The sequence below is a fragment of the Syngnathus typhle genome, linkage group LG6 (genome assembly GCF_033458585.1).
Source record: "Syngnathus typhle isolate RoL2023-S1 ecotype Sweden linkage group LG6, RoL_Styp_1.0, whole genome shotgun sequence".
Taxonomy (NCBI): domain Eukaryota; kingdom Metazoa; phylum Chordata; class Actinopteri; order Syngnathiformes; family Syngnathidae; genus Syngnathus; species Syngnathus typhle.
This window is the reverse complement of record NC_083743.1, coordinates 14,214,944-14,234,320: the sequence shown is the minus strand read 5'-3', so window position 1 is coordinate 14,234,320 and position 19,377 is coordinate 14,214,944. Positions and strand designations below refer to the sequence as shown.

The window sequence follows — 19,377 nt, the reverse complement described above, 5'->3', positions numbered from 1 at the left end:
CTTTTTGTTGTCCTCGCTACCATGATGCTCATTATTACCATCCTGCTTATCCATCATCATTATCAACATGGTCATCGTCACCCGGATGAGTGAGGTAAAGTCTTGGAACATCCTGCATGGGCCTTTTTTCATTCTGAGTGTTGTATGTATAATCAAGCAAAACAAATAGAATTAGTTTTTTTACTTGTTACTTTGTAATGCAAAAGGGTAGGGAGCTTAAAAAATATTTTGTCATTTTACCCTGAGGTTAATGTGGAAGATGTCTTCCGTGTTTAAATCGTGGTTTGGCGCAGTGGAACTCATCCATTACTCATCTGCTTTGTAGTGGCCAATTTGTTTCGATTAGTTCAGCGTATAAAACGTTAGCCTTCGATAACGTCCCTGTCATAAACGGGCTTTAGATTGGAGGTGGACATGGGTGGATGCTCGGCTCACCGGAGGTCTGAGGAAGGAAATTATCAGCCCCGTTCTGTTGGGCAGGCACTCTTTAATGTCGACATGATTATATTGCCACAAGAGCGCACCGATGATGATAAAGATAATCATTCCCTTTACCACTGATCTAATTATACTGAGTGTTTAACACCTCTCGGCATGACTTTCCCCTTCTCCAGTTTCCGCAATGGCCATTAGTATAAATAAGAAAATACCTCAAGCAGATCATCATGTTTGTCCTAGTTTACCCTCAGCTTCCTCTGGACCCGTAGTGCAACCCTCTTTTTTTTTTTAAATTTAGATTAATTAATCAGTACCACATCAATACCTCCTAAATAATAATGCTGGCTACTGGCGACCATGAAACGTATGATCTGAGCTTTTCAACTAATTTATTTTGATGTACATTTGGGAAAAAAAAAACCCCCAATACTGGCTCTATATTTTATATCAATGCGGTTAAGGTTAGGTCAGGGCAAGTAATATTTTTTCTCTCACAGGCAGCAAAGCCACAGAAAGAAAAGATGGAGACAGACTTAAAGTTAAAGACTTATTGAGTGGGATCCCGGTTGCATTGATTGCTGTTTCTAAGATTCTTTGTGTTCCCAGCGGGCAACAAACAAGATAATGAACAGCAGAACTGGGACAAATGCACACGCCACGTCTATACTCGTACATTGCATGTGTACTCTTCTCTCTTGTTTCATTTTGCAGAACTTTTGCTAAAGTAATGGTCAGAAACCAGTCAACCGTGATTTTGAATCTATTTGTCTAGGAATAAAATTTGCCGAACAATACGATAACCTTTCGCTCCCACTGACATGGAACGTGTTGGTTCACATTAGTGAAAGAGAACATTGTCTCCCTTATTTATCTCCGAGCAGCTGCAGTCGCTCTAAAGGTAATTGGGAATCAAACTGCACCAGCAGTAACAGCAAATTTAGCCAAAAATGCCTTGTGTACTTGCAAGATGAATCATGAGACAACCCCTGAAAGCTCAGAGTAGCATTTTCAATTTTTTTAAAATTTCTCCCCTCTTCAGCCAACCAAATTAAGAAGAAGACAGCAGCCAAGGTGATATTTTGTGTATTAACCTTTTGGTTAAACTGAAAACTTCACAAGTGGCAGCATATGGCAAAAAGTCAAAGTAGTTGTCAGTGTAACTTGTTGAAACAACTTTGAAGGACTGCGTTATTGTTCAAGGAACATAACAGAAAACCTTCATGATGAAATGATTGAAGGTATTCATGCACATTGATTTCTATTTTCCCCTTCCATATTTCCATGCCACTTCACAAATGTATTTTCATCATGTATTTCTGTAAAACGTTTCATTTCAAAAGTAGCCTAATGGTATGGGAGATATTTGCTCTTTGTCTCACTTGAAAATAGTTTTTGCCCACTGTGCTAAAGGTTGGAAGAAAAAGGAAAATCATGACCAATTATTTGCATGGAACCTCTGGATGTCATGCCAATGAAAGAAGCTATTGTTGTCCATTATGAAAAAAACAAAAAACGTACGTAATAGAAAAACTCAAATTTCAGGCCATCATCAAGTTACCATCATTGTGGTTCTCAATGATCAAAGCAGTGACTTATTCCTTCAACATTCCTCCCCGTGGCCATTTGGATTAATTAACATAACTTTGACACAAGCGTCTAATATCAGATCATCTGTGAAGACAGCGCGCATGCTTTTTTTCTTTTTTTTTTTTCCTGCTGTTTCCATGGAAATATTTCCCTCCATATTTAAATGCATTTTGCACTGCGGTGGGATGTAGTAGAGAATTATGGGAATGTTTGCATGCGTGGGTGCATCACAATACTGTACACCCATGTGAGTGTTGGTACATGTGTGATGTTTTTTTTTTTTGTAACTCAGTCTTAAGCTAGGTTCAGAACGTATGGAATCACTGACGAAACAAAATATTGCTTTTTTTTTTTAACCAGAGACCCAAAATAATAACTTAACAAATTATCATCTCTTCCGCGCACTATTTTGAATGAAGAGGGACTTACACAAAGAATGTGACGTTGCTCACAAAGGATACGTCACCGAAAATAAACAATTTTGATTGGAGGGTTTGTTTTGAAATGATGACCAGCCATGGTGAATGGCGTTAGAATATGCTTAGTTGCTTTTTTTGTAAAGTGTCAAGATGTGTTTCTGTCGCTTTTGAAACAAGAAGTAATTCATGCATTAGAACTTGTGAGATCTTTGGTTTCAAGTGTCAAACACATATCAAAGGATGCTGTTGGCAGCTCTGTCTCTTTATACTACAACCTCCGTCTACCTTGACGAGCTGAAACTGTCAGTTTGGGTGAAATCACACATCAAAAGTAACTAAACCAAATCTGAAAGAATTCTTATTGCCCACAGGGCTTTCTTTCTTGTACCCATTCTGTCCATGTGTCCTCCCTTTCTCCCCCTGCGACTCTTTTTTTGACATTTTACCTTCCACTCGCTCTCTCTACTAGTGCCTTTCACTGCTTCCACTCTCCAAATTTAACCTGAGGGGATGTTTCATAGAGGGGAGAACTATTACTTCTTCCCTAAAATCGGAAATACACTTCATTTGTGTCATCTAATTGTTACCATTCAAATAAAAAACACATGAATGCTTTCCTCTGCATTTATTCGGAATTGAAATAATCAATATACACCATTCGGAGTTTGAGATCCAGGAAATAATCCAGTGAAAAGACAACAACCCCCTCAAAGGTTTTTGATATATTAAAAAAAAAAAAAAAAAAAAGGTTCTTAGTAGTTACTCTATTGAATTACCGTAATTTTCGGACTATAAATCAGTGCTTCTCAAATAGTGGGGCGGGCCCCCCTGGGGGGGCGTAGTGCGATACCAAGGGGGGCGCGGGAACATGGTTTTCTTTTGGCTGTATTAGATTAAAGGGTGATTACACATCCACTGCAGTAGGTGGGGGTGGCGGTATCCCTGGAAGAGTATTTGCTCTACAGCAGCACTTTGAATCTGTTCTGTTACAGACTAAAAAACACTGTTATTAATAAAGTTATTCTTTATTGTAAGTTGATCTTTCTTTTTTATTTCTTTTTTGTTTTTCCTTTAATGTTAATAACATGGGGGGGCGCAAAATGTTTTCTTCTTCCTAGGGGGGGCGTCACAGGAAATAATTGAGAAGCACTGCTATAAATCGCGTTTTTTTTCATAGTTTGGGTGGGGGGGGGCGACTTATACTCAGGAGCGACTTATATATGTTTTTTTTTCACAAATATTTACTTAATCATTAAGACATCACTTACTTACAAGTATAGTTGACCACTTCACATGTTATTTTTAGTATAGTTGATCACTTCACATGCTTTGATATCTTTATCTTGAACATATTCAAAACATGAAAAATAGAGAGAAAAAATCAAATAAAGTAATTAACATTTTAAAGCGCCATATCCTCTGGACATGTCCTCTCTCACCAGGATGACATAAAGGACGAGAAATTTGATCGATGGATTTAATGATTTGGAGTGACACAAGTGGTTTGATAATATTGTTGTTTATGAGATAGTTATTTAAAATATAGCTTATATATCGTTGTATGGGCCTGTGGAATAATTTGAACTGCGGCGCGGCAAACGGCATTGTTGACAAAGGACGATCGATGGACTTAATGAATTCGAGTGACACAGATGGTTTTATAAACGTGTTATTTATGTAATCGTTTTTTTTAAATAACTGAATGTTACGTCAGGCCCGTTCTCAGCTCCTCGTTTGTGTTTGTCACGTTAGCATACCGTATCGTTTAGCCTGTTGTTGCTCGTTCATGTCTGTTCTTGGTGTTGGATTTTGTCGAATAAATTGCCCCCCAAAATGCGACTTATACTCCGGAGCGACTTATATATGTTTTCTTTCACATTTTTGGGCATTTTATGGCTGGTGCGACTTATACTCCGGAGCGACTTATAGTCCGAAAATTACGGTACTACTTGTCTTCCTTTTATCTATATCTGTATTTTGTAATTTCCTTTTTTTGTGCTCAACTCATTCATCAGACAACTCATTCATCAGCTACCTAACAAAGTGTCCTGCATGCTCCTGCTGTTCCCGAATAGCAAATTAATTGACCCCTAATTTAGCCCAGACACTGAACTCGGAAAACGTTAATTAAAAGAAATGTGAACTGCGATGCCCCTGAGAAAGACCCGACCCTGTAAAATGGGAATTATGAGCATCCAAAAGGAAATTACCACATTTGGAAAGTATTAACCTTTTTCGCAAAAATTTGGTCACCTCTATTCAAGCTTCACTTACGTCACTGCATAATTATGCGATTTATCGTCGGGTGTGTCAGGACAAAAGTATTGTATGTGCGGCCTTGGAAATTCTCTTTTAGTAGCACTCATTGGAAATACAAGCAAAATGGGGTAAAGGTGGGAGATAAATAAAGATGGTTTCGAAACAAAAATATTCCGATTTTTCATTCCGATTTTAACATCTAAATGAGAATTTACACCAGGTTTGCTCGCTCGTAAAGAAGCTCAACTCCCAAACACTTAATTGTGAATACTTTCAAGAGTCAGGTTCCGTGAACATTTTAAGCATTACTTTTAAAAGTCATGCACGTGAGGATTTCTGTTATATTTCGAATCTTAATGTCGGGCAAAAGTTTAATCAAACAGAAACATTGTATTATTGTTTATATTGACATAATCTACCTGATTAGCATGCAAATTAGTTCAGTCAATGTTAATTTGTATCAGTTCAATCTAGCCAGCAGTTTAGGAAAATTTAAATGAAAATAAAATAAATAAAATGAAAATACACATCTGGATGTTAAGCATCAAAGTGAAGTGAGCAACTGTCACTCACTAATCTCACCCATTTTTTTTTTGCCTTTTTTTCACTCTCCCTTTCTCTCTCTCTCTCTTGATGAGCCCAGTGTTACAGTATGTGTGCTGCATCACAGCCCCCGCACAGCTTGTTACTATAGCAACCACTGAGACGAAAACCAAGAAAATAACAGTGTGAGGGATAGTGTTTGGAAAAAGATGGACAAATAAGGATCTTTGTGTACTACGCCAATTGACCATAGAACCTTTTATTTTCTTTAGCCCCGGTCCCATCATTACCTAATTTTTTACCTTTCTTTGAAAGCTAAATGTTTCCATGCATAAACGTAATGGACCGTGTTTGGCACAAACTTGGAGCGAGGATAAAATTGGGGTATTTAGTGAAGACAAAGAGAAAAAGATGAATGTTCTTTCTGCGGTATTTGATACTACCGAGATGTGGGGCAGAGCAATTAAAGTCCAGAATAACACACAGCTAATTTACTGTACTGTCTGGTTCTCTTTTGGCAACACACACGCATGCTTGCATGTGAGCGTGTACACACACACACACACACACACACACACACACAAGTACGATTGTGTGTTCGTGTGTGTTTATAAATATATCTTCATATACAATCGTGGTGGAGAAAAAATATTTTAGATGCAGTGTCATGAGATGTGCAAATTTTTAAGTCACCAACATTTTTCATAAATGGTCCAAAAGGATTTTTTTTTATTTTAGACTGAAAAACTTGTATCACCAAAACAAACCATCCAAAAGAGGACTTTGTGATGATGCAAGGAAAAACTGGGACCAGCATGCCCTTTGTGGTTCTTAAATTGTTTCCCAGTCACAATTTTTTTAATTCCAACAAATCCAAATGGTGCATTGTGGCTTGTGTAGTGCTTGACAGGGCTGACTTTCACACAGCCCACGTGGGACTGGTTCCCTCTCCATAACTGTGCAAATTCAAGTATGAATGGCTGTTTGTTTCTGTGTATCCTGCGATTAACTGGCATAAAGTCAGTTCAGATCAATTTGAACTGTTACAGCGCACTCAAATGGTGAATATATTTTTAGATAACAGTTTGCAAAATTAGGTTAGTGTAGTAGTACAAGATACTGTGTATTTCCTTTCATCTCATATTAAAGTTGGAGTCAATAAGTTCAACAATATGGAAGGAAAACCAGTGCAGCATCGATTAGCCATATGTGTGAAGTGTGAACAAAGCTGCAAGTATGTAGACTGGAAATTCATTTTCAGCTAAGTAAAAGTGTTTGCATCAACTTTTCGAAACTTTATGTAGCTAATCAATGCAACATTTATGACTTAACTTCCAACTTGCGTGTGTATAGCTATGTGCTTTCTGGCTTTTATGGATACGTTGTCTGGCTGTAAGCCGCAAATGTTCTTCTAGAATTTCTTTACTAGGTTACCATGGCAGCTTTAGAGTGTATGCGTAATGGTCAAGGCGAGTCATTGTACAATATCATAAATCACGGCAATGACAGCAGCACTGCAGGATCAAATAGTTTGCCAAGACTTAATATTTGACGCAATTATTTTTGATCCAGACAAATGTTTCTACATTTTGTGTTTAGACACCTTTTGATTCAAGTAATTCTTTTAAATGTGTTACTGTTACGCACAGCATGATTCAGGGGAAAGTGGAGCAATTAATCAAGGGAACATTTCCCTATCCCAAAAGACCCTACACTTACGGTTTGAATGCTTGTATGAATTAGGCAGCAGAATTTGCCTTGATTTATGGCGCAAAGGTGCTTTACCACATTAGTCAATTACTTCAAGCTCAAGATGGATTTTATAATAAATAGCTAATCAAATTCAAATTAACAATTTGTAATCAGGGTATTGTTTCTTTAAGGATAAAATGGAAATACCCATTGCAGGGCTGTTTGTCAAGCTTGTGCTGCAATGTATGTGGATTACAATAGACAAATCACTTTTGCATCATTGTCAGCTCATGTTTATTTTAGCGTGAACACTAAAGTGCACGACAGGTGAATATGTTTGTGTACACAAAGCAGTGCGTTTTTATGAGACATGAAGTACAGACGGTTGGCTGAGCGTGGGCTGAGAACCATGGCAACAGCCTTTGGGTCCTAGACTGAGGGAGGTAAAAAGAGGAGAACCGGAACATCATTTGCATCAGTCATTTTGATCCAGCTAGTATCTCATCAGCCTAATCTCTGATCTGTATTTATGCCTCACAAAAATACATGAACGTAAATGTGTGGTTTCTAGTAATCCCACTCCAATACAATATATGGAGGCCTCTTATTGAAACATCGCCCACGCAGTTCCATAGTGTGAGTCTAATTTCAATATGTCATCTAACATTGTATAACCGGCATCATGTATGAAAGCATTTGCATCTTTTTATGATGCTCTTAAAAGAAATATAAAAATGCCAAATGTTGGTTGCTCTTTGTTTGTTGGTATGAATGAGTTTTCCTTGTAACAAGGTATTATAAATGCAATTGCTGAAAGTTATGATATACTTTTTGGGTTGTTTAGGAACTAAGAAACATGTAATCATTTTAAGAGTTACCAGCCATGTCCTGTCACGTAATTCACTTTGATTTATGGGCATAGCTCAAAGGCAGAAGGTCAACTAAAATTACATATATAGGGACAGAAATCATGGTGGATTCGAACTTGAATCCACACGTGTACGCAAACTTGAAGGAGTATTGTCGCGGAAAATGAGCTTTATTCTCCAAAGAAGTGAAAGAGCAAAGATAAAGGAAAGGATAACAAATATAAAAAGAAACCAATTTGGGAAGAATAAGACAAAAGAGATCAATGAAGAAAGAGGCAAAAACAGCACATGGTTGTCTCACTTAAGGCCATCTTGTCTGGCTGAGAAGTGAGAATATTTTCCTTCACTTCTGTTTCTTTCTTATTGTCTGTCTTATTCACCTGTTTGCAGTTTTGCACCGAAAAAAGGAATGGAGTGCTGTAATGTGATTTAAATGCAGGGTACAACTCATCAAATGGATTTGTTTCCACTGCAATGTAGTCATTACATCTGGCAGCAGCTGACCCACACGATCATGTAAACAGGCAGTTATAGCATTGGTGGTTTTTTTTTTCCCTTTTCCCCCTGCCAAGCAAATACATTAGTCGCCTTCACAAAGCTCAAACTGAGAGACAACCTGTCAAATTTTATATGTCAGTCAACTTCAATTCAAACGAAATTTACGATGTCAGAGGTATCGCATCAATGACAATGTATTGTGCGTAATATAAGGGTGTATTGAAGATGAGCTGACAGCTTTGTTGGATTTATTTATTGACCGCATTTCCAGTTTACAAGGTAATGCAAATTGTTCTGGTGGCTGTTGTGGATTACCTGAATAAAATCAACAGAATGCGTGTCAGTAGCCTTTCGCTTTTTGATTTTGCAAACGATGATAGACAATAGAGGTATGAGCTGAGTGTGCTATCTATAATGAAGCATTTGGCAATAGCAATAATCAAACCATAGTTACACGCACAGTGTGCATAAACGTGTGCATTTCACATGTTAATTATAATTACAATAATCTATCTTGAATGTTGCTTTTTGCAGTGGCAAGAATCATACAATAATTCAATAAACGCATTAATTACAATCTACTCTGTCTTGTCAGTGACGGATGGGCAGACCGTTATGACGTGACGGATGGTTATGTGAAGGAAGCCGCCGGTGGCATAACCATAAAGCTTCAATCTGCTGACGTCAAGTGGTTTGATGACTACTACCTTAAACTGCGGCCTGACAACAACCTCAGGAACCCGTGGTTCATAGAATTCTGGCAACATCGCTTCCACTGTCGACTGAAAGGCCACCCACAGGAAAACAACAAGTACAATCGCACCTGTAGCAGTAAGTGAGAGACTGTAAAAATGTACGCACAATATTGGGAAAATACTTTTTCTCATCATTTGTTGTTTAAGCAATCAGCACTGAACTTCACTATTGTAGTTATAATAGACTCACATTGGTAAAAACAAATAAAAACGTTATGCATATATATATGTCGGATTTTTGCACCGAGTCCGAGTCCGGCCTCTTGACCATGAGTCCGAGTCCGGCTGTCCATTTTTTCTGTTAATTCATGTGACTGCTTAGTCTTTATTCAAGGCTAATTTAGATCAAAATCTAAATAATTACAACAGTTTTGTGATGGGTTTGTCTTTATTAAACATATAAACGAATACAATATATATATATATATGTATGTATGTATACGCACACACACACACACACACACACACACACACACACACACACACACACACACACACACACACAAAAGATACCACAAATAGCCACAAATTATCCATGCTTTTTCAATACACACGGGTCTGTGGTTTGCCACAAATAGCCTTAGTTGTTCTGGCAGCAACCCCCTTTTATTTCTTTGTGCAACTCCCATTTCTTTCTGTTTCATTGGTCGCCTTCATCGGTAAAATACTGTGAGAGCGCAACTTGAAAGGGATCACGTCTCCTGTTTTCTAATGAAACGGGATTTGGAATCCAAATGAACAGGAGGCAGAAAGAAACGAGATAGGCCGAGGAGAAGTGGCTCCCGAGAAGCAACGAGAGGCAGTCGAGTGCTCTTTGATGTTGGAAAAGAAAAAACGGTTGCAATTTATACAAAACACAGAGGGTAACATTAAATCAAGAGTCATTGTCACGTAGCCGCCTTTCTCATTAAATTATTCTTTCAAACGCCATCACCACCCCACCACCTTCTTTCTCTCCCCCACCTGTGTAGAACGGGAATCTCTTCGGCAGCAGTATGCACAGGACACCAAGATGGGCTTCGTCATCAATGCCATTTATTCAATGGCATTTGGCCTGCATAACATGCAACGGACACTGTGCCCAGGCTATCAGGTAGGCGCTGCTCTGATCATGGATGATAAAGACGTACAACTGACTGAGTGGCTACTATAAGAACAGGTGTTGATGCATTCCCGCAGAGATGAAACTGTGGGAATTTTTAGATTACAGTTAAAGTGACCATTATGATAATAATTGGTGTTACTACTATAATAAATATGAGTGCAGTATAGATACTTGCCCGAAAATAAACTGTCAAGAAGATAAAATCACCATTCCTTTAGACTGTTTGGAAAAACAAATCACATTGGAAATCGCAGCAAGCACAATGATTTGTTGTTGACATTTTATTTATTTCTCAATTTAGCAGGCTATACCGCACCAGCAAACAGCCGCGGGGACTTTAAAAGCACAACTCGTGCACATTTTTCTCATTCGCAAAGTGCATGCTAATCAATTGTGCATACATAGTTAAATCAACAGTCTAATCTGTTTGCATGCTGCCCATAGTTAGGTCACCATAATGATTTTCGAGCACGGTGGGAGCACATCAGTACTTTTTGCTAATTTGCTTGCTCCAAATGCACTCATGGAAAAACCTGGTTACAAAAGTTGAAGTATTGATCTCTTCTGTCGTATGGCTTATTTCATTTCCACCTCAATGCTTTCAGTCAATAAAAATGATGAAGTATTCAACCTTACTTTTCTAATACTTTTGGGTGGGCAGTGTTTTTAAAAAAAAAAAAAAAAAAAAAACGACAATATCAACAACATATGATTGTTTTGATTTTACATGCCATTATTTCAGAGTATGTATGGTTTGCTTAGTCTTTTATGCAAAATGTATTTTGCCTGCTGACATGATTTTGAGTCAAATTAGGCTTTTCCATCTGTAAATCAGATTATAATATGACCGAGATTTGACTGTTGTTGCATTTGAAGGGCCTGTGTGATGCCATGAGGCCTATTGATGGCGCTACGTTGTTGGACTTCCTAATGAAAACAAACTTTACTGGAGTATCTGGGGAGGGAATCCTTTTTGATGAGAATGGAGATTCACCCGGCAGGTATGTATCGAAGTGAAATTATCGGGAATTTTGGTGCCTGTTATTTTGCAAAAGCAACCTACAATTGGTCTCTAAGCAGAACATACGAGTTTGATTATGACTGTAATTTTGTCTTTAGGTATGAAATCATGAATTTCAAGAAGATGGGGAAGGACTACTATGATTACATTAATGTGGGCAGTTGGGACAACCGTGGCTTGAAAATAGATGATGACGAAATCTGGTCAAGCAAAGACGTTGTCATCAAGTCAGTTTGTAGTGAACCCTGTGACAAAGGGCAGATTAAGGTAAGGGACTGAGTCGTAATCAATAAAGGCTCTGTTTGGTTAAAAAAAAAAAAGAATGTCTGCCTTGTTTGTTGACTTCAAGTGACACAGTAACAGTAGCGTATTTGACTTCTTTTCAAGGTGATCCGTAAAGGTGAAGTGAGCTGTTGTTGGACGTGTACCCCCTGTAAAGAAAACGAGTTTGTGTTTGATGAGTATACCTGCCGAGCTTGTGAGCTGGGCTCCTGGCCCACTCACGACCTCACAGGTTAGTCTCTCTGTTTGGGTGTCTGTATTATTATTATTATTATTATTTTTACTTCTTCATGTTTCAGATGTAACACATAAACAGTGCTCCCTATAATGAACATTTTATTGCAGGTGCAGTGAGCCATGATTGATTTCCATTATTGTATATTCGCCACCCTCCACTGCCACCCGGTTCTTTTTAATTTGCGATCACCAGTGTTTTAATTATTCTCCATTAAGAGCGGCTTTCAACGCAAACATATTTGCTGTGAAAATGTATTTCTACTCTACCGCTTTCCAAGCGAACGAATGAATATTGCTTTGTTATTCTTTCAGTAGCTCATTATGCTGCCTGCCATGCAATGATTAAAACGTGAATAGAATCCTGCTGAAAATTCAAATCGAGCCTCAATGGCAGCAACGGAAGCCTCCTCACTTAGTGGAGCAGGCGTATTTCATGGAATAAAAGATAAACACAAAGGCTGGTGTCATCGGGGCTTTTTGTTCCTCCATTGTGAAACAGTATACACTCACTGGTCTCATGTGGTTGTTGTGTAAATGTCTGGAACTGCCCTGCATATCATTACTGTAATATTTAAGTTACTTTATTTAGCCATATTACGAGCAATAAGTGTGCCTCCCAAGTCATTAAAATCCAATATTCCTCCGCTGTTGTTTTTGTTTTTGTTTTTTTACATACGGTAAATAGGACAAAACAACAGCAGGACATCTTTGTAGTTTGAAGTTTGCATGAAAGTGACTTCAATTTAAAAATGGAGCAGAGAATGGGAGAGAAGCAGATGAATGGCGTCTTAAGAGAAACGTTAGGTGGGGGAAATCAAATAAGCAAAAAGAGAGGATTAGGTTGGGGCTTTGAGGATCTCTGGTCAGTAAAGTTCCAGAGTCCCAAAGTTTGGATGCATTTGAAGTCTTAAATTTTATGCAGTATTGACATATCCTTCGAAACCCTTCCTAGAGAAGGCTTCAAATGCTATTTTATGTGTGTGGTTCAAGCCTGGAAAAGAGATCATTTTAGTTGATGTGGCTCACTGAAAGTCACCAGTATGTGTTTCACCAGTTTAATGAGGAGGAGGAGGAGGAGTGTGCAGATGAGCAAAATATGACAACCATGCACAGCCAGCACGAGCGGCTGAAAATATGATCAAGTAATATGAAAGCGCAAAAAACAGACAGACTGACTGACGCATGTAGCTTTTGCTACACTACTGCAGCGCCAAACTTGATAGTTATATAATTTCAGCAAGCATCCAGAATGGCCATAATTACTGCTGTCCCTTTTAATTAATCATCCTTTTTGGCCTGGCACTGTTGATAATTAAGCTCAAGTGATGAGAGAGTTTGGAAAGTGCAAGAAATAAAGATTTATATAACACAATGGACATTTTGGAAATATTTTTTACAATTTCTGTTGTTTCTGTCTTCAACCAGGATGTGATCCAATCCCAGTGGAATACCTCCGATGGGGAGACCCCGAACCCATCGCTGCTATGGTTTTTGCCTGCCTTGGGCTCATGGCCACGTTCTTTGTCACTGCTGTCTTCATTAGGTAATACACACCTCTGACTATATTTTCTGTACATCTGAATGGTAAAGCATTGTATTTAGTGGAATTGCCTGTTTTAGGTTCAGGGACACTCCTGTGGTGAAATCCTCCAGCAGGGAGCTTTGCTATATAATACTGGCGGGTATCTGCCTGGGGTACTTGTGTACCTTCAGCCTCATCGCCAAACCGCATGTCATCCATTGCTACCTCCAACGCCTGGGAATTGGCCTGTCACCCGCCATGAGCTACTCTGCTCTGGTCACCAAGGTGCGGATCACAGAATACGATGTGCCGTATATGGCACAAATTGGTGATGTGTACGACGAATTAAAACCGGCCAAAATAGTGAAAAAAGTGAGTGGACATCATCTTAAATGCTTGATGATGTTATTTGCATTGTGCTTCTAGACCAACCGCATTGCACGGATCCTGGCAGGCAGCAAGAAGAAGATTTGTACAAAGAAGCCTCGTTTCATGTCTGCCTGTGCTCAGCTCATCATTGCCTTCCTGCTCATACTCTTACAGCTAGGCATCATTGTAGCACTCTTCCTCATGGAGCCACCTCAGGTGAGTCTGTTTTTTTTATTTTTTCTATTATAAATATATGGCTCAAGTCTTGATACAACAAAGCGTTGACATCAAAAAATAGCTTCCTGATTTCATCCCTTCCTACAGGTGATCCACGACTACCCCAGTATCCGTCAAGTCAACCTCATATGCAACACCACTAACTTGGGTGTGGTTGCTCCTCTGGGATACAATGGCCTGCTCATTCTCAGCTGTACCTTCTATGCCTTCAAAGTAATAACCAGTCCTTTCTACTTTGACATATTGTGCACTAGAATAATGTTTTGGATGACTCAGTTGCCTTTCTATAATTTAGGATGAAATGTGATCTAGTGGAATAATAAGCTTTTAACACATCTAACTTACGACTTGAAAATTAACGGTGGAGTCACAGCTAAGTTTTATTTGAAGTAAGTCTTGCCTGAAAAAAATAATTGAAATGCTGTTGGCTGATGTTTAACTTCTACCAATAAATGAAACGTGATTTCTTTCTTTCCCCAAATGCAAATTAACTTTGACGATTTGTGGCCTAGAGCCATTAATTTTCTAAAGACTTTGAAAGCACGACAAACTCCACAAAACAATTGATCACTATCATACCTAACGTTTAATGACAGAATTTGCAGGAGTTCATTTACTTGCCTTAATAAATGTGGCTCAATTAAAGCCAAATCAACTGAGTAATAATAACAAGCTATTTGTCAATGCTTGTGCTTCTCTTCAAGACCCGCAACGTTCCGGCAAATTTCAATGAGGCGAAGTACATTGCCTTCACCATGTACACCACCTGCATTATATGGCTGGCCTTTGTTCCCATCTACTTTGGCTCCAATTACAAAATAATCACCATGTGCTTCAGTGTCAGCCTCAGCGCTACTGTGGCCCTTTGCTGCATGTTTGTACCAAAGGTAAATTTGAAATTTGAATTATTGTGTCTATGGTGTTGTGTGGTGATTTAGAGGAGCAATGTGTACAGCACATCTGATACATTTTTAATGGCACCTTTTGTAAAATGCAGCACGGTATATAAACTTGTCAGTGTGGCCATTATACGCAATCATGTGTTTCATTTTGTCATCAAAGGTGTACATCATTCTCGCCAAACCAGAGCGAAACGTGCGCAGTGCCTTTACCACCAGTACGGTGGTGCGCATGCATGTCGGCGATGGCAAATCCTCTTCAGCTGCCAGCCGCTCCTCCAGTCTGGTTAACCTGTGGAAACGCAGAGGCTCCACTGCAGAGACTCTCAGGTAGGTGACCGTATGCGAATGTGTGTTTGAGCTCTCTGGAAGATTGATTTACTGAAGCTCCCTGCTCGTTTGTTCTTCTGACCCTAACATGAACTGCAGACAATTGGCTAATGGGGACACGGCAAAGACAGAGATGGGATTGAATTGAGTAGAAGGGAAGCAAGGGGGGAAATTGGGGAGCAAAATTGGAGTCCAATCAGTGAGAGATGAATGGAATAAAGAGAGAGGGAGAAAAGAAGTGGCATGTTGTGTGTTGGACATTTTTCATTGGACGTCTTCAAGCCAACCTCTTGTCATCTATAAGGCAATATGCAAAAGATCAAATACACAAAGTCAATGACACCGAAAAGGGTAGAAAAGAGCGTTTTATTTGTCAGCCAGTTACATCAGCTCACCCGGCTTGCAAAGTAAGATTTCACTTGTACTTCCGCTTCCCTCTGTTTTCTTTTTCACGCCCCTTTGCATATCTTCATCTATTCTGGCCCTCTTTTTCACAATTGTTGTTGGAAATCAACATGGTGGCATGCATCTGAATTTCTGATCTTGCCAAAGTCACAATAGCCAGTTTACCACAAGCAATTATGTTTTAAACTGAACTTGTTTTTCAGCTCAAACGGCAAGTCAGTGTCTTGGGCCCAGACAGAGCGCAACAGTTCACACGGGAATCACTTGTGGCAGCGTCTGTCCTTCCACATCAAGAAGAAGGAGAACAATCAAACTGCGGTCATCAAGCCCTTCTCCAAGACAGCTGAGGAGCGATACTGCGGTGGTGCCAACCTGCCTCCCCACATGCCCCTGCCCTCCCTCCCCTCTATCTCCTCCCTGCCCTCTCAAAGTGACACCGGCGCAGACAAGAACCTGTACGACCTCTCCGAAGCAGAGGAGAGGTACTCCCTAACGTATCGGCCACAGACGCCCTCCCCAATCAGCACGGTGAGCCAAAGACTCTGTGCCGGTTTGGAAGAGGAGTTTCAGCCGGCAAGCGGTGCCAAGTATCCCAGCAGTACTTGCAGCCAGAGCAGCGGCAGCAGTTACGGCCGTGTCAGCAGTGGCTCGGGTGTGGCCGGGGGTGACAGTCGGCTGGTCATCTTGGAGGGTCGCCCGGTGGCATGCCAAAGCAACCTGATGGATCAGATCAGCTGTGTGGTGAACCGCTTTACTGCCAACATCAGCGAGCTCAACACTATGATGCTATGGTCCTCGCCTACACACCCCAACGCACACAAACAATCGCCATCGCCGCCGCCGCACCCCACCGACCCTTATCTTCTTCCTCGTGAGATCCACACGCCTCCTATGCTTACTGCATACGCTGACATCCAGCCCCACCCCCTCGCCGAGTCCAGCTTGGGCCACCGGGTCGGCTGTCCGGTTCACCCTGTCCCACTTCCACATTCGCCTTACCCTCTCCCCCCTCCTCACCCCCAGTCCTCCCCGTCTCTTTCCCCCATGCGAGGTGGCTTGGTCACCTGCCTCATGGATTCCCCACTAGGGAGGGTGGAATTGGAGGAGGAGCTTATTGCTTTGACTCCCCCGTCTCCCTTCCGCGACTCTTTGGCATCAAGCGGTAGCTCGGTGTCTGATATAGATTTGTGTCTCCCGCCGGTGCCCTCCCATCCTCCCCCGTCGCCTCCTTCGCCCAGGTACGCCAGACTAAATCTCAGAAACTACAGCCAGAGTTCCTCTTCACTGTGAGGCAGACATGACGGCAAGAAAGAGGAGCAATTAAGACAAGCGGATGGATCAAGTCAAATCCATCCCCACAAGGATGTGAAAGCTTTGTGTTTACATGTGTGCAGTGAGATCATATTTTCATAGTGATGTTCCTTACATCAGAAAGGGAAACAACCACAAGAGAAAATCTGTGGTTTGAAAATATGGATTAGGTTTAGATTGTGGCCTTACGCTAACATGGCTGTCAGCTAATTAGAGATAGCAACCGTGCACTCGTCGTGTGTGTATGTACGGTACGCATACCTCCATGAGTGCATTTCATTTGTCTTAAAGAGAAATGGGCAAAGGGAAATACTTGTGGAGCAGCTCAAAGCTCCCAAAGGGCACATAAACTGTACAGGTGATCTGCTGTACAGCAGTCAAACACGCACCGTCAAGAACTACAACTGTAAATATTTCACAAGGTGTGGGTTGCGGAGGTCCATGGCGTTAACATGCAGCTGCTTTACAGATAAACAACTTTTTTATTACATTAGCCGTTAAAACTGTTGTTTTGTTCCACTTGATTCCTGAAGGGTTTGGCACCAAAACCTTATGTAGGCCACCAGAAAGCAAGGAAGGCAAATCGACAAAATGTTAAATGAATAACATCAAATCTGGTTGCTAATTGACTCAAATCTGACCTCGCCGGATAATAGCAACGTTCCGCTTGATGTGAGTCTTTTCTTTTCCATCCAATGTGACAGCAGGGTACCAATCTATCGCTCCTTCGTCATATTTGAGTGAACTCATTAGATTCACTTCCATCTCTTGGGGAAAAAGTTCACATCATTCGCTTCTGTCAGTCTGTGGCGCAGGTGCACACTTGAAATTATTCCCTCATGTTGGTGGCAGAGAAGCTTTGATAAATCCTTCAGCAGAAAGCACTTCAGGCCAATTATATTTGAAAAGAAATCCAAGCCTTGTCAGTTAAAAATTTTGGTCAATGCAAAATTATTTCGAGCAGAGTGTTAAATGAAGCGCTTGCTAACACTATTACACAGACAAGTACTGTATATAAAGTCTTGTTGCCTGGCAACCTTACATAAAAAAAAAAAAAAAATCATACTCAAAAAAAAATCACAACATCAGACTGTTAAGCAATAATGTGATTACTAATTATTATGATAACATTTAGTTGAGCATAGTAGCTCAACATTAGTCTGAGTCTTTACATTTGTTTGTGCATTCAATTAAAGTGATTGTGTGTCGTTTTACAGCAAATACGGAATTTGTTGCTTATCTCACCAAGCAAGGGTAGCCTGTATTCTACCCGTTTCCGTCATCATACTATGTCAAATAGAACATCTACAATGATTTACACATCAACAAAGAAAATGAGTCAAAAACAAACAGTATGACTCCCAAAACTGTGCTATCACTTTGAATGTCTCAGTGAACATTCCAATTCAGATAACATGATTATTGTGCCAAAGGGTTTTGGGCGGGGCTAAATTAAATGCTTTGTTAGTGAATATGTGGTTTCATAAAAACAACAACAAAAAAAGGTAAATGTTAAAAACTTTCTAATGTATTTTGATATTTTAAAATTGATCATTGTGTTCTTTTCATTGTAAAAGCAATAGTACCCATACTGTAAATGGGGTTTCTAATCACTTTTAAGAAATAGTTCTGCATTCTCTGGGGGTAGTTTGCCAAGGAGCACTCCTACCCAAACACCCTTGTGTTTACGGAAAACTGCTCAAGGTGAAACGAGTTGTTTATTTCTAATTCAGTCTTGTATAATAGCTGTGTCTATGCGATTGAGAGGTTATTTTGTGACATTCTATTTTCTCCATTTGAATGGCAATGTTTAAAGACAGCATTGCTGGATTTGTACTTTGAGTCAAAGATTTGTTGACAATGAAGCAAAGAAAAAAACAGGGCCATTAATTCCAATCGCTGCATTATTATTATTATGATCATTATTATGACTTCTCTAAGCCAAAACAGACCTGAACAGACTAGACATGACCCAACAATTAGCCAGTGCCGTTGTGGTGGTGTGATTTGGGAGAAGCTGGTTTACATGCTCCTGTCACCGACTGTCACTGACTGTGTTCATTGAGTTAAGCGAGTGCACTCGTTTCAGACCTTCGCATGGTTGTTATCGGCCCCTCGGGTGGAACTGTGCACTGCCTCAGCAGACAGACACAATCAATGCCCACATCTCATTTCCTATAGGGACTTTATGATGTGACATCATTTTATATTAGAAATCATGTGACTGATCAGAAAGACAATTGAAATGAATGAAAGGATGATCATTGCCGACATATGATGCCCTGCTGATGCGCTACCAAAAAGCTGTAGCATGACTTATCTTTGGAACTGCACTCCAAAGAATTGAATTGATAATCCTTATATGTATTTTTAATCCAAAAGCGCTCATCTGCTGATCAAACGAAAACAATCTCTGTTATGTAATCTTGAACTGTTTGCTTTTAACCCAATCATTAATGGTGGCAGGAGGCAGTTTTATCTCCAACACTGCACACACAAAAAAAGCACACAAAGCAGGTTGTAATCTAATGTAATGATAGATCCTCCACTTTTATAATTGGCCAAGTCTACCCGTGTTGTATGAGAATCAATTTATGGT

General features: G+C 40.0%; 1 protein-coding gene across 2 annotated transcripts in view; it reads left to right on the top strand.

Annotated features, from left to right (window-relative positions):
• The window catches only part of grm5b (glutamate receptor, metabotropic 5b), a 23,854-nt gene extending 6,067 nt beyond the window's left edge, over positions 1–17,787 (top strand). The window contains exons 6-18 of one of the 2 annotated variants that reach the window (XM_061280998.1): positions 8,901–9,136; positions 10,032–10,153; positions 11,042–11,166; positions 11,285–11,453; positions 11,574–11,700; positions 13,131–13,248; positions 13,326–13,512; positions 13,654–13,812; positions 13,921–14,046; positions 14,538–14,720; positions 14,896–15,062; positions 15,671–16,054; positions 16,091–17,787. In XM_061280998.1, coding sequence (XP_061136982.1) covers positions 8,901–9,136; positions 10,032–10,153; positions 11,042–11,166; positions 11,285–11,453; positions 11,574–11,700; positions 13,131–13,248; positions 13,326–13,512; positions 13,654–13,812; positions 13,921–14,046; positions 14,538–14,720; positions 14,896–15,062; positions 15,671–16,054; positions 16,091–16,757 — 2,770 coding nt within the window. In that variant the 3' untranslated portion in view covers positions 16,758–17,787. Of the gene's footprint in view, positions 1–8,900; positions 9,137–10,031; positions 10,154–11,041; positions 11,167–11,284; positions 11,454–11,573; positions 11,701–13,130; positions 13,249–13,325; positions 13,513–13,653; positions 13,813–13,920; positions 14,047–14,537; positions 14,721–14,895; positions 15,063–15,670 lie in introns of both variants that reach the window. The other variant, XM_061280997.1, reaches the window with a different exon arrangement.
• Positions 17,788–19,377: the final 1,590 nt, after the last annotated feature.